Below are 24014 nucleotides of genomic sequence, written 5' to 3' on the forward strand. Positions count from 1 at the left end.
ATCACGGGACTTAAAAAAAAAAAACATAAATGTGATATTGCTTATTTGAATTCTCTGCCGTCTCTGGGAAAACTAGTTGATTTAAACTTTGGCTTCCAACATCAACCCCAGTATTTCCCCTACCTGAAAATTAAACTGACTACCTCTTTAGCCACTTTATATAAATGGAACTATCACTTTTTCATACAAAAGCTTTTATCAGAATTGACCAAATGGGATGATCCACTACTATCATGGGTGGGAAGAATTCACACTGTGAAGATGAACTTACTACCCTGTATATTATATCTGTTTCGGACATTGCCTATTCCAATCCCCGTTCAGTTTTAGCAAATTTGCTGCGACGCATTTTCCAATTTATTTAGGCTTCTAAGCGCCCTAGAATTGAGAATACCCTAATGTACTATCATAAAAGAAAGGGAGGTCTCTCTGTCTCTAATTTAATGAAATATTTCGGTGGTGGCACAAACGGCCCAATGGATAATGACCTTGAGGGGCACGGAGGCCCTGTTATGGGTTGACATAGACTCATTCAGAATAACCCCTCAGACTTTTCCTAACCTGATATGGTCGAATGGCCTTATGAGTCTGAATCTATATGTTATTAGTCCGCTCACTTATTATTCCATGAGAATCTGGAGAAATGTTTGTTTTAAATATAACCTATCTACAAGGCCCTTCCTATTTTCCAGAATGTGAGATTCCCTAGACCTGGTTCATTTTCAATGGTGGAAGAGTAATGAACTGACTGACCTCTATCATTTTGTAACAAGATCTCATCTGCTAATGTTGTTCCAATTTCAGGCTAAGTTTAATCCCCTGAAGCAGAGATTTATCGAGTCAATCAGGTTTTCCATTTTTTGCACTCATTGAGCTTGCCACATGTAATTCCTGAGTTGACATTGTTTGAAAGACTTTGTAAGAACGATCCCTTGACAAAAAAGGCACCCTGTCTTTGCTATATAATATATTGAATAACCCTAACATAGGGAGCAAGCTTCTGTTTATGCTAAAATGGGAAACAGAATTAAAAATTACTATGTCAGAAGAAAGATGGTACTATCTCTAAAGGCGGTCACCAGGTCACTTTAATGGAGGCATCTATAAAGATTCTGCCTCCCACCTACTTAGAATTGGTTAGAATAAATAAATTTTCCCCTCCGTGTCACCCTTATGTTTCAGGGGACGTATGGAGATGGGATCCCAATTACATATCTGGTGGACAAGGTCCGGAGGTAATCAGACTCTGGTCAGAAGCTCATATATTACTACATAGATTATTCATCGGCCTATTCCCAAAATCTCCAACAATGTTCTTACTGGGGGATCGCCTTCCCAGAATTAAGCACCAAGCTCATAAGCTTATTCAAAATATATGTATGGCGACAAGGATCCATGTAGCGGCCAGATGGAAACAGCCCCACCGGTCCTTTGGAGAAGTGCTGAACAGGATCTTTCAAATCTCCCTGTTTGAGAGGCTACATGCCATACAGTGTGACACCCTAGAGTAATAGGGAGCATTGTGTGGCTATGGATTGAGCTAGTCAATACACCAGGCTTTAGACACAACCTACTTGAAACCTAAAACTATTCCTTTAACCTGTGAAGGTCTCAGGCCTGAATATGACTTTGTCTTGTCTACCACTTCTTGACACAACTAAACAGGATTTTCTGCTTACTGCTAACAGTACAACTTAGCAATAGCTACTAATCGCATATCCTGTTTTTTTTAGAACTAACAACGGAATTTAATATTGGAATGTGAAAACACAAGTTATTGTTCAATCTAAGATAATGTTTCTAACCGACATATATATGCTTATGTAAAAACAAGTTCATTGGGCATAAAGCCCACCCTGACTCATGATACTAAATAAGTTGTGACATACATAATAAAGGTAGATTGCTTTGCACATAGACCTGTCTGTGTCACTGCTTTCTCACGGCCGGTCATACAGGCTATTTCAATTTGGAGCCCGACAGCATATGAAGGAAACCGTCATACAGGCTATTTCAATTTGTAGCCCGACAGCATATGAAGGAAACTGTTGAATTTCCCAAACAGACCTGATATTAGTGATTACCTACTGTTCAAGTCTACTGTGATTGAAGGACCAATGAGAAAAATGACCTGCGTTAGGGTTTGTTTAGTTTTTGTAATTTTGATTTATATTCAGGATTGTACTGCAATAGTGCAAAGTTTTGACAAGTATGAGAAAGTGTATGACAAAAATTTTCAATATGTTAAAAAGCAAAATGTTGTTATTCCTCTTGCTCAATACTCTGCCCCCTGTGTGGGAAAAATTGAATGCACAGATGACATATATATCAGATTTTGTACTTTAATAAAATCTTTTAATAACTAATAATAGTTTGTATAATTTGATACAGCTTTAAACCTGTTACCAGGGTCGTGTCTATTGCCTGTTGTGTATGCTCACCCTATGAATAACTTTATGCTACACTGGATTTTATAATTTGATACTAATACGGATGTATTCTGGTCCATACACATCTTTTGATGTTTGTATGAGCTTAATACATGCAAACGATGTTTCTGCTGTAAACGCAACCCTTTGAAGGATTTCATGAGATTAGACAAATGGGACTAGTTTTACTTTACAAATACATTATACTTATCCATGATCTGAGTCTGGTATTGCAATTAAACCCCATTCACTTGAATACTGCAGTACTAAACACAGCCCATCAACAAGGGTGTCAGTGTGTCTGAAGAAAAATAAGCATACTGGTCAGCCAAACTCCCATCCCTAAAGCAATCACTTTAAGTGCAAGCTTATCACTTTAAGTGCAATAATTCTTCAACACAAATGTAAGCTTCTATAACAAAATCTTTATTATTGTATTACAATTTATTTCAACCAAGTAGTTCCTGAAATAATTTAACTATTACATAAGCAGTTTATTATCCCTATTATCTATAATCTACAGCATATAACATTTGTTTTTATGTGGAAACCATTTGGAAAAGTTTAAAAGCAACTTGGATCTAAGATACATTTTTTTATCTAAACAGGTCCAAAAATCTGTACTACATAATAGACCTATATAAGGATGGCCCTCCTTTCTTGTTACAGACTTCCTATTCACAGTCACAAATAATAAAACTCAGATTGCCTGCAACCACCACTAGGGGGAGCTTACCACATATCTATGCAGCTCCCATTAAAGGGTTTCTATTTGAAATTTTAATGTCAAGTGCAGACATATTTAGATAACAAATCCAGTAGTACGTACCTGGTGCAGTCCTGTCTCTGTTGTGAAACGGACACCACATGACCCATGTCAATCTGTGGTTGCAACATCACCATTCTAAATTCTTGGCATATGGTGCCAGGACAAAAGGGTGGTGATGCTGCAACCTCTGATTGGCTGAAGTGGTCATATGGAGACAGTTTCACTACGGAAACTTGGAGGACCACAGGGCTTCAACACTGGATCACTGGGTCTGAGGATAGGTAAATTGTAAGGGACTCACCCTCAAAGGTTACAATTGCCTTAGAAATAGGAAACCTGAGATTGTAATGACCTCTAGTTGCCAGTTTGAAAAACTGCACGCAGATGTGTACTGTGCTTTAATTGGCTGTCAGGAGGTCACATGTTTCGCAGGTTCCCAAAGGTTCTTGGGCGCAATATAAAGTAATTTTATTCTGTGCCAGAGGAGGAGAGCAGAGGAACGTGTATGAGCAGCACAGGACCTGCTGGAGTGACCTTGGACATGGAGGCGGCTCTGCAGCAGTTGAAGGAAGTTGGGCACAATAGCTTGCAGGAGAAATGCATGTACAGCAGCCTGAGTAGCAGAAGCTGCTGTTGGGACATTGAGACCCCTCATTACACTACTGGAGACTTCCAGAATCTGCCAGGGGACCACAACAAAGAGTGTCAAAGCCTACTGAGGAGCTGCCAACCGAGGGGTGATGATCTGCAAGAGAGAGTTTTCAGAGCTGTGCTACAGAGGCAACAGAGCCAGACTCCTAGGAGGACATTGATAATTTCATCACCATCAGGTTGGAAGTGAGGCTATTCTCATTTAAAGCCACATGGTGTGCACACCAATAGTAACTTGTTAGTTATACAACAGGCCTGCTGTCAGGATAGCAAGATTAATATTATTCTTTGGGACAGTTGTGTAGTGGCCGGGGTGGTCATCCAGGGTAGCCACACAATCATCAGTCCTGTAACACCTCCAAGAAGGTGCTCCTAGAAGGCATAGAGGGTGTCAAACAGATGACTGCTGATTGGCTGCTTGTCATGCTATCCATAATTGGTAAAGAGGAAGGGTGAGAGCCAAGAGCGGGAAAGTGAGCAGGATGTTGGGAGGAGTTTGGAGAGAAAGTGCAGGACTTAAGACAGGAAGTGAAAGAAGAGTTTGGGGAATAGTGAGGAGGTAGTCATCGGAGTAGAATGTGAGAGGAGGTGCACGCAGTGTGAAGAGGATTAACATTGTTCGGAATAGGAAACAAGCAATTACAAGCTTTCAAAACAAGCACAGTGTGGAGGAGAAAGATTCGGACCCATCTACACAACAGTGAGTTGCACGAGCCCCTGTTAAAAATAAAACCAGGGAAGTGAAGGAGGCCCATCTCTAAAAATCACTTCATTAAATGCATAGTAATCTTCAAGGAATCAACCCCCAGATAACTAGGGCTGTGGGAATTCTTACTGAGTAACCTTTCAATGAAGAGAGAGAGTGCTGAAGTTTAAATTGTATTGTACTAAACTGGAACTTGGAGCAACATTATTGTCTAATGTGAAGCAATACCTCTGCCATTACTGAAGAACTATACCTGTTTATCTGAATGTTACTAAAAGCTGAAGTAAACTGAGTACCTCCAGTTTGTAAATCAAAGCTACCAGGACTCATGTCAGTTATTTCTTCATTAACCCCTTGAGTCCATTAAGGAAAAGGTACTGGCGTCAAAGGACAAACCACCATTGATAATTGCTAACTGTAGTAACCCTTTTGTCACTGTGCGCGACCGAGCCAGGCTTTTTGTCGCCATTGCAGGGAGAAATCGCAGAGCCAATTGTGACATCCATCTTGTTTACCCATAGTCTCCCCCACATTGGCGCACCCCACTCAGATGCTGCAGTTGCAACTGTAAGTAGGCTTAAATATTAAGCAGCAAACTGGGACTGGGACTTTTATTGGAATCAAGCCTGGAAACGTATGAACCCTAGTATTAGAGTGTCTTCAAACTTCCCCAGGATTCCACAGAACACAGAGAGTATTTTGTTATTCACCAACTGTGTTTAAGTTGTAATTTGTGCTTCTATTAGCCTGTGGTAACGTTTAAATGCCGTAGCAAGCCTGTGCGTTAACCATTTTATATGTAGTATGAAACATTATTTCATGTTGCACATAAGGTAATAATAATCATATCTAGAAAGCTGTAGTTAGGAGTGCGTAATGGTACCGGTAAAATTGGTCTGTGTCCCGACATCATACCATTAGTTATTTATTTAAAATAAAGGTTTTACATATTTGTAACGGTCATCTGCATCGTATATTGTAACCTGTGGCGCATGCCACTCCTTGTGACAAGGTACTGTTGGATTTGTTATTTTAACACATCTGCATCTGACATTAAAATTTCATGTAGTAACTGGATACCTGCTTTAAACTCAATAATAAATCTGCTACCCATGTCCTCTTCTGCTCCCCCTAGTGGCTACTGTAGGCAGACAGAATTTAATCATTTAAAGCAGAGGCTCTGAACATTTATAAGTACCATGTAGAAGTCATATAATGGTCAGAAATAGTGTTTTTCCTCATGTACACACATTACAACTTATTCTGAAACAACAATTAATTTTTTTACACTTTATAGACTCTATAGCTATGAATGGAGCTCTATATCAGAAAGAAGGGAGCTCTGATCTCTTTAACCCTTTCCAATCCACTGTCTGACGTCTGAAGACATTATTATTTAAAGCTGGAAGGCGTCCGTCGTGGTTCTCCTACTGTATATTGCCAGTCTCTCTGAGCTTATCCAACGTGTCACATCATGCAGTACTGGCTTTAGCCAGCATATAGCGCCGTTGTATAACAGCAGAAAAAGAGTAAGCCCCCTAGGAAAACCAGGATACAAATTTGATTGGAAATGGTTAAAGATGTATTGTGAAATTAATCAGCACAGAATTTTGGCCATATAAATAAAATATTCATCAAAGGTGAACATTCACTTCATATTACTTATATATAGGTTTTTCTTAATAAACCTCCTAATGCACCAAGTTATACACCTGTTTGTCTCTGTCCACATGTGTTGAAGGTTCTGTTAGCAGACATGCAGTAGTATTTGACCTGTTAGAATGATGGACACCAACAGAGGTCCGTCATGTGACGAATATGGCACCTCGTGATCATTAAGGTCTTTGAAATAAACGACGACGCAGAACGGGCCCGAGCGTTAAAACTGTAGGTCTGCTGTTCTCTTGTCTCAACAGGCTAATCTCTGCTTGCAACATATCAGCTTTTCTATTAAATCCTTCAGTCAGCAATTTTGCTTGGTCCTGCAGAGAGCACATTGGATTAATATATTCTGTTAACTTGTCACTAGATTTATTAGACATTAGAATCATGGGTCTATGGTGTTCAGCCTCCCCTCTATGTTAAACAGCATCATACAGGTAACTATAGACTTTTAATTTGTGACGCTGTCTTGGACAAAAGAACCTGGCGCCATAACATGGAGCCCCATAGGAAAGATTAAAATACCATTATGGCATCACCCAGGACAGAAGAGCATGCTGCTTCTTCTCCCCTCTACATCCTTTTCATAACCTTTAGGACCCCCAACCCCACACACCTTGTTTGTTAAGAATACAGTTTTACAGCAGATAGTAGTCCTGCACAAGTTCGACTATATGCACTATACGATAGCCCACGGCCACATGAAACTACTGGGCCACTGGTTGGACTTTGAGAAACATATAGTGCTATATTTCCCATTATGTATTGTTCACTGAAACTAATAAGTGTTGAGCGAACAAAACAGTTGAACCCTATTTTGGGTCGAACTTTGCTAAAAGCTTTCTTCAGCATAAATCCAAACCTCAGCGGTTTATCTTGGTCAAATCCACTAAAATTAATTCTGCCTCTCCTCATTCTTCATAAATTTATGCACTATGTAAATAAGGTTTTTTTTAAGGGTTTTACATTATTAAGATGAAGAAACTCAAACAAACACAGTGAGAACATGCAAACTACATGCAGATGTTGTCCTTGGTCAGATTTGAACCTAGGACCCCAGCACTGCAAGACAATTATGATAACCACTAAGCCACCATGCTTGCTCTCTCATCTTCCTCCTCCAGAAAAGGAGGCATAGGAGGAGGAATAGGAAGAAAAAGCACAGTGGCTCAGTGGTTAGCATATCGGACTTCTGCATGGAGCTTATCTTCTTCCTGTGTTTGTGTGGGTTTATTCTTCATAATATTCTTCATAAAGTACTTCTTACTCTCCATCTATATTTATATAGATGGAGAGTAAGAAGTACTTTTATGGCTCTTAGACACTGTTATACATCAGTTTCACTAGTGCAGTTCTGCTTCTATTCAAACTGAACTGAACTTTTTGCCGAAGTTTGGCAAACTGGCCAAACCAAACTTTTTAACAGTTTACTCGACACTAAAATAATCATTACCAATAAATACTTTTTACTCTAAAATTCTCCTGTTAATCAGGTCAGTGCGATCTATTACCTGCAGCATCTGTGTTATCAGCCTTTGATTTTCTATCTTGAAATTCTCCCTTTCTTCACTCATTTTCTTTTCCAGCATTTCCACATGCATCTTGTATCTTTCCTCTTCATTCTTCTTTAGATCCAGGTTAGCCTTTTCCAGGATCTCCTTCTCTCGTGCTGCAGCTTCTGCCTGTGATCTCTGCTCTACAGAAACAAATGGACAGTTTTGATAATTCTCTGTTAGTCCTGTGGGGTTTGCTGTGTGCCAACAGTGTGGCCGCACAGGGTACCATCCTCATTCACCTACTGGGAGACACAGCACAAATCAAATGCCATCACATAGCATAAGGTCCATTGTATGGCATCTACACCTAGAGGAGCACTGTATAGCACTAGTTGTTTGAGTACTCTATGACACTTTTTACCTTGATATTTTGTAACATGATATGGGTAATACATGTATTATTTTTCTGGTAACTGTATGGCACTATTTATCTTGGTAGTTTTATGACATTATCAGGGCTTTACATTTATGAACACTATATGGTACTCTATGGCACCTTTTCTATGGGTACTTTATGGTAATGTTGATATGATATAGAAACTGTATGATACTATTTGCATGGACACTGTGTACATTATCTTGGCATTTTACAGGGTGTTACAAAAAGATGAACCCAATTTCAAAGTAGTATAGTTCCCAATGGCAACAATTACAGAAAACATTACAACTCGTTTATGAGTTGTCATGTTTTACTAACCATTTTATAAATGCTCAATTTGCCCTCCACCTGCCGTAGGGACAAGATTAAGATGATGGTTGAATTTGTCCAAAACGCCTCTGAAAATGTCTTCTTCCACAGAGGTCACTGCTGGAGTAATTCTGGTTTTGAGGTCATCCAGATTAGTCGCTAATGATAGCACAAAAGCACAATCTTTGACATATACCCACAAGAGAAAACATCACCAGGTGTAATGTCGGGGCATCCTGGGGGCTAAGAGTGTAGCGCCAAGTCTTCGGGTCCTGCGTGACCTATCCAACATTGAGACAGTTTGCCATTTAGGAAACGTCAAAGCTGCAGATGCCAATGTGGCAGTGCTCCGTCTTGCTGAAAAATGAACTAATTGGAGTCTTTGTGAAGTTGTGGAAAGAGGAAATTATGCAGCATTTCGGGATGCGTTTGCCCCGTAACTGAGTTTCCATCAAAACAGAAAAGGGCCATAAACCTTTCTTTGAGAAACAGCACAAAACACGTTCACTTTCGAAGGCTTACGCTCATATTTGAAATTCTTTCATGGTTTCTCTAATCCCCGTATATGCACATTGTAACAGTTAACTTAACTGCTTAGATGAGAAGTTCTTTCATCACTAAAAACCAAGAGCTGTAAGAAGTTGTCATCCTTCGTGTTCTGTAACATCGCATCACTAAATTCTACAAGCTTTCCTTTGTCGCCTGTATGAAGAGCCTCTACCAGTTGTAACCACTTTGGCCACACGATTAAACATCATCTTAATGTACACAAGACAGTCGGATGAGGGTTCGGAAGCTCTCGGCTGGCAAGATGAGTGTATTTTAACGAGCCATGTAGAAAAATCTCTTGAATTCTTCTCACATTTTTTCTGAAAAGTGTGGTCACCCTGTGCTCTTTCCTTTATATAAACACTCTGTTTCCTCAAATTGTTGGTACCAATGATAAATGTTCTTTGGCATCTGCAGATCAATACCAAAATGCTGTTGAAATACATGGCAATAATGGATTCAGTCTTGCGGAACTGCAGAACGCAAAACACCTTGTATTGCGAGGTCACCATCTTGCGAATGACTGAGGCTAGGGGCTGTCTGTGCACTGGGAGAGGCATCTGGCGGTAATTATTTGAAACTCTATGGCCTGCCTTTTCAAGTGGTAAGAGTTTCATTCATGGACGGTTTGTATTTGCAGAGATATAGAGATTTCAAATTGGGTCCATCTTTTCAAATGGAATTTCCTAATGAAACCCATACTGTATAGTGGGCTGTGGGGTCCAGCTGTTAGGAAAATACAGCTTCCAGCCTGTGGAAGTTGAAGCTTCTCAAAAGCTGAAGACTTATTTACATCGCCAATTGTGCGATTGACAATTAACATAAACCTAAAACACTAAGCATTTTGCATCCATGACAGATCTAAGACTATCAGTTACTCTAAAATCTTACCAACCAACTTCTTCTCATTTTCTTCCAGAGTTTTATCAGCGGCCAATATGGTGGATTCTATACTTTCCTTTTCCTTAAGGTAATCGTTCAAGACCTCCAGAGACTATGAAGAAGTGAAAGTGATGTAGATATGTTAAAGATAATTCTTAAATACAGGCTGCCACTTTAACAAAGCTCTGCTACATATGAATGCATCACATTTAATTTATTGCCTTATTGTAGCCTTAGGAGCCAGGTCAGCAGTTGGAAACAAGAAAAGCTTTTGGCTTATCTCAGATCTATCACACAATGAAGACAACATACTCAAGAATTATAAAAATGTTAGGAGGCGACTAATGTGGCGACCATTTCAGGTCAAGTACAGCAATATGGAAAATGAAATGAGCAAGATTGGAAAGCAGGATCGAATCAAGGCTAGTGGAGGCCACTTGGCATGGAATGTAATATTGTTTGCATTTAGGGTTTAACCACTTAGTGACGGCCCCATCGGGATTCTACGTCCTGGCCTGCTGGGCTTAATTCCTAGAGGACGTAGAAATATGTATCCTCTAGGAATGTAAGCCCCGCAAGCTCAGGACGTGATAGCTTCATGCTGCCGGTTACCGGAGGTAGCCGACAGCATGGAGCTGTCATCCCGGGCCACAGGACCCCACCCCCGGTCACGCGATCGCTGGTATCCACCGGATACCGGCGATCGCGGTAAAGTTAACAAAAAGTACATAAAAGTTAAAGTTTCAGCTCCCATTACGGATCGGATCTGTAAGGGGAGCTGAGAGTACTCACCTCCGCTCCAGCGCGCTGTCTGGCATCTTTGTTCTTCACCTCGACCCTCCTCCGGCGTTTGCGCATGCGCGCCAGACGCATTACGTCACGTGCATGCGCAGAGAGCCGGGAGGCCCAGAAAATTCAAAAACTCCCTGCTCCCGGCTAGTATGAGTAGCCGAGAGCAGGGAGCTGTCACCAGGAGCCACTGTATGCGGTTCCCGGTCACATGATCGCTGCTATCCAATGGATAGCAGCGATCATGTAAAAGTTTAAAAAGAGTTTAAAAAGTGAAAAAAAAAAGAAAAAAAGTTTGTTTTATCTCCCCTCATGGATCATATCCATGAGGGGAGATGAAATTAGGTACCTAAAGCCCCCAGATTTATACGCGGACCTTGCCTGGCTTTTGCACACGCGTCCGCCGCCAAAATGGCGGATGCAGGCGCAAAAGCCGCAGATTGGCGGGGTAATTTAAAATCTCCCCGCACCTGGCTACTAAATGTAGCCAAGAGCCTGGAGATTTCATGGCGTGCCATGGTACGCTTTTCACAGATCACATAAAGGTTAAAAAAAGCTCAATTTTCATGGATCGAATCCGTAAGGGGAGGTGAAATTACTTAAATAAGGCCACCGGTGAGGTCCCCTGACGGGATCCTTATCCGCGGACCTTTCCCCAGTTTTGGCGCATGCGCAGAAGCTGGGGAGGGCAAGAGGAAATTTAAAACCTCCTTGCTCCTGGCTACTAAAGGTAGCCAAAAGCTTGGAGATGTCATGGGGGGGCCGCGGTGAGCGTCTTCGGTCATGTGATCGCCATTATCCATTGGATAATGGCGATCACGTAAAAGTTAAAAGACAGTTAAAGTTTGACGCTCCATTCAGTTTGGGCCTCGTTGTGCATCCAGACAGAAGATTAGGGCCACAATGGGTATGTTTCTGAACGTGGGACAAATGGGGGTATCCATTTTGGGGTGAAAGTTTTTATTCCTATGTATGCTGTACAAAAAAAAACTATTTTTAAAATGACATAATTGCCAAAAAAACAAAAATCATACTTTTTTCCTTCTGCTTTGCTTTGATTCATTTAAAAACGGTGGAGTCAAAATACGTAGTACACAGCTAGATGAATGCGTTAAGGGGTGGAGTTTTTATTATGTGGTCATTTGTGGGGCTTCTCTATCGTTTTGACCTCTCAAGGGGTCTACAAGTGTGCAATGGGGCCTAAAACGCCTTCAAGCAAAATGTCTCTTCTGAGAACCACCCGCTGCTCCTTTCGGTTAGGGCCCCCTTGTGCATACGGACAGAAGATAAGGGCCACAATGGGTATGTTTCTGAACATGGGACAAACGGGGGTATCCATTTTTTGGTGAAAGCCTCCATTCATATGTCTGCTGTCCAAAAAAACTGTTTTTAAAATTACATAATTGATTAAAAAAAAACAAAAATCATAATTTTTTACTTCTTTTTTGCTTTGACTCATTCAAAAACTGTTGGGTCAAAATATGCAGTACACCCCTAAATTAATGCGCTAAGAGGTCTAGTTTCCAAAATGAGGTCATTTGTGGGGATCCTCCGCGTTTTGGCCGCTCAAGGGGTCTACAAGTGAGCAATGGGGCCTAAAATGCCTTTAAGCAAAATGTCTGATCTGAAAGCCATCAGCTGCTCCTTTCAGTTTTGGCCCCGTTGTACATAAGGACAGAAGATTAGCGCCACAATGGGTATGTTTCTGAACACAGGACAAACGGGGGTATGCATTTTGAGGTGTAAATCCTCATTTTTATGTGCACTATAGAAAAAAATCCTCTGTTTAAAATTCCGTATTTGCAAAAATATGAAATTTTATTTTTTCTACTCTAAATTGCATTAATTCCTGAAAAGAAACTGTGGGGTCAAAATACTCCTGACCCCCCTCAGTGAATACACTAAGGGGTGTAGTTTTAAAATGGGGTCATTTGTGGGGTTTTCTATAATTCTGACACCCATGAGCCTTTGCAATCTTGACTTGGTGCCGGAAAATAAAGTGTTGCTCAAAATGTAGATAATTAATGTTAAATTTGTACGTCTCCTAAATGGTTAAAAAAAAAACGAAAGTTTTTCAAACATGGGTCCAGAATAAAGTGAACAGATGGAAATATATATCTGAGCAAAAAATTGTACAGTATGTTTGCACATATTTGAAATATTACCGTTGAAAAGGTGAAAAAAATGACAATTTAAATTTTTTTTTCCCAATATTGGTACTTTTAATAAATATACACAAATTATATCGATCTATTTTTACAACCTAAATTAAGTACAACATGTGGCGAAAAAACAATGTCAGAATCACTTGGATATGCAAAACCTTCACGGAGTTATGTTAAGTGACACACGTCAGATTTCCAAAATTTGGCTCCGTCACTAAGGCGCAAACAGGGTTGATCACTAAGGGGTTAAATATTTTCCCTTCAAAATCTTGCTACTGGGAATGGCTGGAGAAATTGACACATATTTAGGGCATATTCACATGGGCGATATTTCCACGTAAATTCCATCCGATTACGATATGGATGGAACTCACATGGGAAACGAATCTAGTCATTTCAATGGGTTCATGCGTAGAAGCGATTTTTCACTTGGAACTATGGTCTAAATTTGAAAACTCGCTCCATATCCTATTCTTGTGTGAGTCTCACATAAAAATAGGATATATAATGTGCACTGTACTGTACCTCGGACAGCACATGGGGAGTCCATGCACTGTGCGATGCAAGTTGCACAAGAGAATCTGAATTGTGTAAACAGACTTTCTCTGATTTTTTAAAAAATTTTTTTAAAGGGAATGGTGACCTCTGTTGCTCATGCTAAATGGAAGAGTAGAAAGGTAGCAAAGTTCAGTTCTGCATACCTTTAACCCCTTGCCGTTGGCCTTCAGATAATCAGCCTCCAATGTTTTCTTCTCTTCAGTGAACAACTTGTATCCACCGGGCACAGCATACTTCCCTTCTTTTATTCCTTTCTCCATTGCAGCACTGAGCTCCTGGAGTAATGCTCTGCACTTTCTCATAGATGCTTCTTCATTTTGCTGTTGATACGCTGCCTTTTTTTGATCTATGTGTTCCTACAGAAGAATAGTATTAAAGAACACCTGTCAAAAAATAAATAGAAACTGTGTTCTGTTGGTCAACCCCTAGCCATATTCCCTACATATGCAATGTGATACAAATGTAATAGAACACTTCCCTTGCATCGATAAATAAATAACTAGCCACATCAATCCTAATAAAATCAACTTTTTGGTGAGGCTCTTGAAAGCGGGACCCACAGCGATCAGATGATAACCAGAGCAGCTATGAAATTACTGGGGTTGCCTGTGATCACTGTACTTACTAGTAGCTTGTCCTGGTATTCTTGATTTTCATCCCTGAAAGAAAGTTTCATAAAGACTTCCAGTGCTTCTGAGTGACATTTCTTTTCCAGGTTAAAAAACTCCTCTTGTGTCTCCGTTGGAAATTTGCTTACAATTTCATCCATCAACTTGTCATACTTAGATAAAGCTTCTTGTACGGCTCGAGAGTTCTCAGCTTTTGACAGCCCAAGAACTGCATTTTCTATAGAAGGGATAGAACCGCTACGAATTGACTCTACGTAGGAGATGGCAATGTCTCCGAGACCTAATGATATAGAATTGTGAGAATGAGACCATTTGAGTGCAGAAGATGATGTAGACAAATGCTAAATCATAGAGGACTTACCTCTCCCGGTCATCTGGTGGCCACCTGGTAGGGTTTTAACTGGACTCTCCTTATAAATGTAGTTACAGAATTTCTTTGACTGTTGTACAAAGGCAGGCTCTAATTGAGACTGGTTCATATCATCTAGGTTTTGGAGATTCATCGTGGATGCCGGCCGATCAAACACAAAACATTTGTGTGAATGAAAGAAATCTCTAATACACTCCCGAGGTTGGTTATAACTTAGCACTGCTGTACTCCTGCCTAGAAATAGATTATTGGAGTTAATTTACATTTGCACTTTTATATATGAACCATCAAGTTTTGATGCATAGCTGCAGATGGCAGAGAAGTAGCAGTAGCACCCTGGTCCTACTGCCTGGGGGGCCCAGAGGCTGCTCTGACACATAAGATTATGTGCTGCATGGTAGATGGGGGATCCTATTACATATTTTGCACTGTATCTCTTATCAATTTCAAGACTGAGCATCAATATAATGCCTTACTCCTGTCTTAAAATCTATTTTCCCACTTTTGCTTGTAGATAAAAGAAATACTTTTCCTTGAAAAAGCCAACTGTTATAGTCAACACCTCTAAATAAATTCAGAAACTGCATGCAGTAAATGCTGTGGTTTCGCGGTAGATGAAGGTGAAGTATATGGTTTTTATATGCTTCACCTTTACTTGCCTTAAAACAGTTGGCATAAACTGAGTTTGTTTTGTGTTTAACAGTTCATGACTATTTCTAAATAACTGTAGTTCAAGCGCAACATGTGAAAATATCCTTAAAGTGTATCTGAGTTTTCAACAGACATGTCAGTAGTGGAGACAGATCCTTCTCCATTTGTTTGCCAGTGTAACATGTATACCTCTCTTTAGCTTCAATGCGTTTTGCAGATACTCATCCTCAGTGATATCATTTCCATCAACTTTCAGTTGTAGAATAAAATCTCGAACACACCACACAAATGATGGGAAAGTTCTCTTGAACTCGGATGCATCATCTTCTAAATCGTTCTGTTGCTCAGTTGACTTCACGTTTATCCTATCAGCAAGTTCTGTGACATAACTACGAGAAGTTAAGGGATTTTAGTTCTCCTGGAAATAGTTATTTTTCCTTTCCAAAATGTGGAAAGACATTCTGTGCAGTGAAATTAAAAAGTGCGACAATAATCGCAAAAAAGTCTCTCTGCTCCAGACCCAAAGAGGGTTTTGGGTTGAGTGAATATGGAAAAGGTACAAAATATTACTCAGTTTTGCACTTCAATGTGATCCAGTAGAAGGGACGATTTGGGGATTTGTCCAATCGTTCATTTTATTGAATCATGTTGAAGTGCAAAAGTGAGAAAACAAACTTGGAGATTACTGGCAGATTTTTATAAAAGCTGAAAAAAAAATTATATGATGACACAAGCTAGAAAAATATTGCCACCCGAATACTTAGCTCACTTACATATTTCATGAGAGGAATATATTGCCTTCAAGAAGAAATGTTTGCCTATGTAGGTCTCCGGATTTAGCAGAGAACCCTGAATTGGGTCTCATAATTGCTTAAGGGGTCATCCGGCTAAAAAAAGCATAGTCAGATACTCTATATTTTCAATTCTTAGTTAAAATACTGGGTCCCCCACTCAGAAAACATAATAGTTAGCCAAAATGAACAGATGTACCAAAAGCATCTTTTTGTCTGTGTATTACATGGACAGCCCATTGGTTTCAGTAAGTACTGTGTAATGCTTATATTTCCCATTGGTGGCGCTGCAGGAGACCTGGACACATGTTTCTGGGTTCTGGATTACAGCTGACTGCTGTTTCTTGCATTGCATACTCTGCAATTGTAACAGGGGGTACAGGTATAGGTTTGAGCTCCCAATCGCCTGTTATTACAAGACTTGTACTTTTGAGCTGAATCCACTGATGCTGTGGATTTTCCTATCATGTTCTACATAAAACCTTATGAGTTTTAGAGCACTTGATACCTCTAATATATAGTAATATGACCCCCATTGAGCTCTTGTGAAGGATACTGGAGTTGATCCATGGCCTGCTGGTCAATTGTCCCCATACTGTTATATACCAGAGTGCTGCTAAGAAGAACAGTAAGGGCAAAAATCCAGGAATCATTCTGGCTGTTTCCCTGAAATACAATAAAGCATTTTTTTACAGCACGTTACATTTGATATCAGTTTTATACAACTGAGGAAATATTTCCACTGACCTTCTCCACATCACCCAGGCCTTCTGTATCCAGCAGCACCAGGGTGTGCTCACGTTTTATAGGGTGAGGAACACACCACATCCAGATACCTTTAGTCTTGGACTGGACAGTCGATCCCAATGAAAAGCCTGTTGAATAAGACATGTGTAGATAGGAATGGGTTTCCCATAATCACTGGTAATGATGGCTATGAACAGAAAATGATGGAGGTGCCGGAAGTAAGAAGGGTGCAAATCAATAATAGTATATACTCCCTCAAATATACTATCCTGTTTATGAGTCTCATACTTTTCTGTGGGCATAGTGTGTATCAGCGTTTCCCCAGAGTATCTGTTAGGTGGTTGCCCAAACTGGACATCTTTATTCTACAGAGTTCCCCTGAATATTATACATCATAGAAATAAACAAGAGTACCATGAAGTAGGAGCAGCCACAAAAAACTTTGCATGTTGCAATACAGGTTTACTTATGCTGAAAAAATTCTGAACAATGCTGAGGACATCGTAATAAGAGTGGAAAGACATATAATGGGGGTAATATAATAGGCTTAACAGTATTTTGTAAAGTACCCTATTAGTGCATGTGGACGACATAGACAAAAGCCTCCATAAGTCAGAACTGTCAACGATCAGAAATGTTACTGGGGTCCACCTATACTTTTACTACAGAAATGTTACTGGGGTCTGCCTATACTTCTACTACAAAAATATTACAGGGGTCTGCCTATACTTTTACTACAGAAATGTTACAGGGGTCTGCCTATACTTTTACTACAGAAATGTTACTAGGGTCCGCCTATACTTTTACTACAGAAATGTTACTGGGGTCGGCATATACTTCTGCTACAGAAATATTACAGGGATCTGCCTATACTTTTACTACAGAAATGTTACTGGGTTCTGCCTATACTTGTGCTACAGAAATGTTACAGGGGTCTGCCTATCCTTCTGCTACAGGAATTTTACAGGGGTCTGCCTATACCTTTGCTACAGGAATGTTACAGGAGTCTGCCTATACCTTTGCTACAGAAATGTTACTGGGGTCTGCCTATACTATGGGTGCACAAAGACTTCCCATCGCGGTGTTTTACCTATTTGGCACAAATACACTAACTGACTAGGGCAGAAATGTGGGCCGAGGCCAAGGTCCTTGGTGGGGTGAAACTCTCCCATGTTTGGGCACTCTGATTCCTTCCTGTGTAATACCATCTTTGTGCACTGACAGCATAGGCGAGCCCAAGGAACTCAAAGACTTCCCCTAGCGGTGTTGAGCTATCTGTGTGGGGACACATGGATTTCCCATTGCTATGTAACTCAGGGCACCTTGGGTCACACAAGGTGGAGGCTGGGACCAAGCCTGACCCAGGGCCTGCTCACATACTTCCCACACAGACTATAGCAGGTCCTGGTCATGATTTCTTGGCCTTGTAATGCCACCTCCTCCTCCTGCTTGGGGTCAGGGGATCAGCACTGGGCAACATGCATTTTCTCTTGTGTTACCACAGTTATCTGAGACACTGGTTTGGGCCAAACAAGAGGAGCGTTACTGCATTAATGAGACGTTCACTGCTGTACTAGCATCGGAGTCCACTTTATGCCCGCAATTGCTGAGGTGTGGGCAGAGGCCTATGTCCTGGGGGAAATGCAACTGCACCAGGACCGTGGAACTTCTTCCTGGTTCATCCAGTCTTTGGAGCGATAAAAACAACCGGAACAAATTTAATGAGACCTTCACTGCTGTACTAGCATTGGAGTCCGCTTTATGCCCACGAATGCGGAGGGTGTGGGCAGAGGCCTATGTCCTGGGGGAAATGCAACTGCACCAGGTTTGGCCCATGGAACTTCTTCCTGGTTCATCCAGTCTTTGGAACGATGAAAGCAACCGCAACAAATTTAATGAGACCTTCACTGCTGTACTAGCATCAGAGTCCGCTTCATGCCCACGATTGATGAGGGTGTGTGCAGAGGCCGAGGTCCTCAGTGGAGTGAAAGTCTGCCATGTTTGGGCACTGTAATTGGTTAATGTTTAATACTTTTCTTGGGTTTCATGGGCTCGCCTATGCTGTAGGTGCACAAAGATTTCCCGTTGCGGTGTTTTAGCTATCTGGCACAAATACACTGAATGACTTGGGTAGGGCACAGACGGCTTTCCTAGCGCGTTGTTCAGCTATCTGACACCTACACAGAATGAACTGTGTGGGGACACATGGATTTCTCATTGCTATGTAACTCACGGCAGCTTGGGTCACACAAGGTGGAGGCTGGTACGTCAATCTATCATCAATTCTCAACAGCATTGTGGGTTATCACCCACACTTTCAAAGAGGGTCGCTGCCTGGCCCTGCCAACCCTCTGCAATGTGAGCCTCCGGTTCCTCCTCATCCAGTACGCACTTATAAATAAACATGAGGGTGGTGTGGCTATGAAGCGAACGTGTGGCATGAGGGCAGCTGAAGGCAGAGCAGGGAAACTTTTATGTGCGCTGTGGGCACACGGTCGTACGGGGGGTTGGACAGTAATGCCAGCATGTATACACAGGAGAAGAGGCAGCGGGGTCACCCGCAAGCAGTGATTGTCCTTGGTTGGAGATAGCGTGGTGCTTTGGCTAAGATGGGCCAGCGCGTGTGCCTTGCTAATGAGGGTTTGTCCGAAGTAAATTGTTAGGGGGGTGACGCCAGACTCTTGCCCCCATTTTGGCTTAATAGTGGGACCTCGGTGCCTCAGATGCAGCCATGTATGCTGCCCCTGCCCTTCCCTATCCGTTTCTGTGGTGTTTCCATGACTTTCAGATCTTTTCTGGTGTTTGAGAAGTCATCAGCTATGCGGAGCATCGGTCCCATACAAAAATGCTCGAGTCGCCCATTGACTTCAATGGGGTTCGTTACTCGAAACGAGCTCTCGAGCATCGCGGAAAGTTCGACTCGAGTACCGAGCACCCGAGCATTTTGGTGCTCACTCATCTCTACCCTTAACCTTAATAACTGGGAAAATGTCCTCAGAAACAACAGCATAGACAATAAATGGGAAATGTTTAAAAACATCTTAAATACTTACTGTGAGAGGTCCATACCTTACAGGAATAATTATTTAAATAGTAGAGATAAATATTGAAAGTGTTGGACCTTTAATAAATAATGTGGGAAAAATATAGAGTGTGATGAGCAGAAAGCAAATCTATTAAATAGTTTTTTTCTTCAGTGTATTCATAGAGAAAAACAATATATCAGATAAGATGCAGAGGGATAAAGTAAACTCTCCACTAAATGTCACTGGTTTAACCCTTAAAAATTAAAATAGATAAGGTTTTTGGGGAATTAAGTATTGTGATAGACAGAACGTTGTTTATTATATTTAAGGACTCAATAGTGATGGGGTCTGTTCCACTGGATTGGCGCATCGCCAATGTGGTGCCAATATTCAAAAAGGGGTCAAAAAGTAAACTTGGAAACTACATGCCTGCAAGTTTTACTTCTATTGTGGGTAAAATGTTTGAAGGGTTTCTAAGAGATGCTATCCTTGAGTACTTCAAGGAAAATAGATGTATAACGCCATACCAGCATGGGTTTATGAGGGGTTGCTCTGGTCAAACCAATCTGATCAGCTTCTATAAGGAGGCAAGTTCTAGACTGGACCAGGGAGAGTCATTGGATTTTATGTATCTGGTGCTTTCCAAAGTGTTTGATACTGTGCCACATAAAAGGTCAGTAGAAAAAATAAGAATGCTTGGTCTGGTTGAGAATGTGTGTAAGTAGGTAAGTAACTGGCTCATTGATAGAAAGCAGAGGGTGGTTGTAAGTGGTACATACTCTGATTGGGTCACTGTTACTAGTAGAGTATCACAGGGGGCAGTATTTAGTACTATTCTTTTTAATTTATTAATTAATATCCTGGTAGAAGAATTGTACAGTAAAATAGCAATATTTGCAGATGAAACAAAACAATGAACACAATAACTGTCAATTCTGACCGCAGCATTTAAAGTGTTAACAGCACCGATGAGCGACGCAGCGTGTCGGAGCTGCTGCACCCAGGTGTCGGCTGTAAGAAACAGATAGCACCCAACATTGTATGGAGCAGTATTCATCTGTGATCCCCCTCCAAACAAGTATTTGTTCTGACATACAAAAAATGCACTTACGAACAGCTTTCTGGGAACGGAACCTGTTTGCAAGTAGGGGATTATCTAAACATGCTCCCAGTCTTTGTGATAAAGTGCAGACTTCAACCTGGGATATTTGCCTTTTTAAAAAAAAGTAGTGTATTTGTCCTGCAACCCATTTGTTTGTTTTTCACATTTTATGAAGTGTCAAATTATTATATTATGGTCATTATCACCAAGGTTTTAACAAACAGTGACATTTCCAACAAGCTCATACATAAAAAAATACCCTTTCTCCTTCCCAATTTTCATTACCTTGCTGAATTAGTGTATATGTTGCAGCATACTGGTCGCAATTAGGAAGTGGAGCCAGGGTGACATAAATATGTAAGCCCCAGCCCACGTGACTGTGCCTTCGGAACATATGGCCTGTAACTTGGCACTAGTCACCAATAAGTGCCTTCTTTCTATCACTACAGAAGATCCCTGAGGTGTCGTTTATCGGAAATCCCTCAGCGTATAATGTGCCCTTTTTCACAACCCTGCTGGTTCATCTCCTGTGGTGTATGGACTGACTGGCCAACAGGCAAGTGATTCCACTAGCCAACCAATCAGCCAACCAAAAAGACTGTCGTACATGTGCCTTGTACAAATGTAATATCATGACCCTGAATATTGGCAGCCCAATCATGTGAGCAGTTTAGTCATGTCTTGGTAACATCAACTAAATCACTGTGTTCTCATGCCCCAATTTGCTTGCCAGAATTCTGGCCTTCATTAACATGCACTTTAAGTTAAAGGTATGTCATTTCTTGAAATTTTGTGATTTAATTGGAGTAATAGAAATTTTCCTCTGAGTAACTATTGGTGGTCTTCTACAATATAGTTAGACTTCTCACCATTTTTGCGTCCTGCCAGTATGTTCATTAGATAAGACTTCCCAGTTCGGTACTTCCCAACTATGGCCACGACAACCACCTTCTGGGTAAAGCGGGATAAGATATCCAGTGCATCCTTATTAACTTGTAGTGTTCCATCTTCATGGTTCTCTATTAAACACACTGGATTGTCCATTTTATAAAGTCTGTAATTTAAAAAATATGAGATGAAAATATTACATCTAATGTAGCAGTAGACGTAGTAAGATTACAGTTGGTCTCTCAGATAGTTAACCACTGCTGAGTGCGTTCCACTACTGACTGCCAAGATAGTGGCCATAGAAGTTATCAACTGGTTTCTATGAATATCTATTTTATTGCCTGAAAAACACTCAGTACTCACTTTATTTGTTTTTTTCTATTCATGAATCAAGATAAACAAAATAAAAGGGAACTTGTCACGGGGTTCATGCTGCCCAAATCCATGGGCAGCTTGAACCCAGGACAGATCTGCACATTTGCCCCCATGTTTCACAATTAACACACTTTTAAGTTTGCATGTTTGACTCAGAAATGGAGCTTTTGAGTCAAAAGGATGGGCCATGCAGACCTCTCCCCATCTCCAGCCTGTTGACTGACAGCTCTTTTCCTATACACAAGCAGGGAGAGTAGGGCTTGTACACTCCATCCACCCATCAGTCTCAAGCATTTCAATTAAGCTACACAAGTTACGTACCCGTCTGAAACCAATGGCCACCGGCATGTGGTGGATGGATCTACAAGTTTGATCAAAATTTGAATTAAGAACCTTGCATTTTTATGTGGTTAGTGTATGTGTATATATATATATATATATATATATATATATATATATATATATATATATATATATATATATACACATACATATATATATATACACACATACATATATACATACATATATACATATATATATATATATATATATATATATATATATACAGTATATATTTAAATCAGTTATGCTTTTTTACTCAGATATTAAATGTGAATGAGTGCTCAAGCACGGATTTCTATAACTATAGTAAGTGACACCACTTTTTTGTACTCAGCACCAGTACTTTGGTCCTTCATGCTCATCTCTACATACTCTTCCCCTCTTCCTGACACTCCTAATACCCTTTCCATAGTAATAGTGCCCACTTTTGTGCACAAAGAGTACTGGCGCCCTCACACCAGGATAATTCCCCCCATGGTGCCCACTGTAAAAAACAATCTTAGTGCTTTACAGTAATAATTCCCTCCTTTTGGCCCCCACACTGTAATATTTCTTCTTTGTGCCCCCTTTACAAGGTAGTAATGCCCACTTCATGTCTGGGATAAGTAATAGAGCCCCCTCTGTGCCTCCACAAAGTAGTAAAAAACCCTTCATGACCCCAATAAGTAACATAATCATCTCCATGCCCATATAAAATCATAGAGACCCTTCTATTCCCGGAGCAAAATAATACAGTCTCCTCTGTGTCCTATCAATATAATATTGTCCCCACTTTAATATGTAGAAGCTGAACAAACCATATAGTGCAAAATATTTGATAAATCCCTACTGCAAAAAAGTTTTCAGCCCAAAATGCATTTATTGCATTTAAGTTATGTAAAACTGCCCTCCAATTTGTTGAGAGCTTTTAACTTAAGGTGACTACCCGCTAGCGTTTTTTTTTTCCGCTGCGAATTTGCTGTGTTTTTTTCTTCCAATTGTCAATGGGACTTTCTAATGTTAAAAACGCAGAGTTGCGTTGCGTTTTTAACATTAGGAAGTCCCATAGGTATCTGGAAAAAAAAAAACAGCGAATTCGCAGCAGAAAAAAAGCGCTAGCGGATAGTCACCCTAAGGTTGCTATTTTACAAAAGAGCAGTACATAATAAAAATGACTGTAAGCATCGTTACCTTTCGGAGATCTTCTCCTGGATTGTGATCTTCTGCACATCAATATCCTATTTATATTCTGTAAAATGAAAGTAAGTATAGATGACTTTAGAAGGTTGACGACCCAGTGATTACATGTCACTGACCAAAAATAATCCTTGGCTATGTATCCTGCTGACTCACTACTCACTGAGAGGAAAATGACAAAAAAAAAAAACTTTTATTACGTATATTGTTTAAAACTTCCCAATTATAACATTCCCACAAATAAAACCAAAACACAAATATAAGGAATCCTGAGACACTATATCTTCGAACTCTGACCCTGGATTACTCTTCTCTTAAGGCTGGTTTACACGGGCCGATGATTGCTGAAAGATCGCTCAAGCGACAGTTTGAGTGACAGCTTTGAGGGATCATTTTGCACAAACTATTAAGTAGCTACTCATCTACTTAAGAGCAATTAAGTGTGCAAATGAAGCCTTCACTGAATGCAGTTAATAGCCCAAGGGCTCTTATCTGCATTCAGATCCTTTG

At 40.5% G+C, this 24014-nt stretch overlaps 1 protein-coding gene across 1 annotated transcript; it reads right to left on the bottom strand.

The window, feature by feature from the left end:
- Positions 1–6320: 6320 nt before the first annotated feature.
- On the bottom strand, positions 6321–21779 carry LOC136631384 (guanylate-binding protein 1-like). Its single transcript, XM_066605663.1, has 10 exons — positions 21590–21779; positions 16593–16720; positions 16402–16511; positions 15244–15443; positions 14395–14637; positions 14030–14313; positions 13548–13760; positions 9902–10004; positions 7729–7913; positions 6321–6537 (listed from the first exon to the last, which is right to left on the bottom strand). Exons 1-10 carry the CDS (start codon positions 21762–21764, stop codon positions 6391–6393), a joined length of 1788 nt encoding a protein of 595 aa, XP_066461760.1. The 5' UTR covers positions 21765–21779; the 3' UTR covers positions 6321–6390.
- Between the last annotated feature and the right edge of the window lie 2235 nt (positions 21780–24014).

This window comes from Eleutherodactylus coqui, chromosome 6, assembly GCF_035609145.1.
Source record: "Eleutherodactylus coqui strain aEleCoq1 chromosome 6, aEleCoq1.hap1, whole genome shotgun sequence".
In the NCBI taxonomy this organism is placed as follows: domain Eukaryota; kingdom Metazoa; phylum Chordata; class Amphibia; order Anura; family Eleutherodactylidae; genus Eleutherodactylus; species Eleutherodactylus coqui.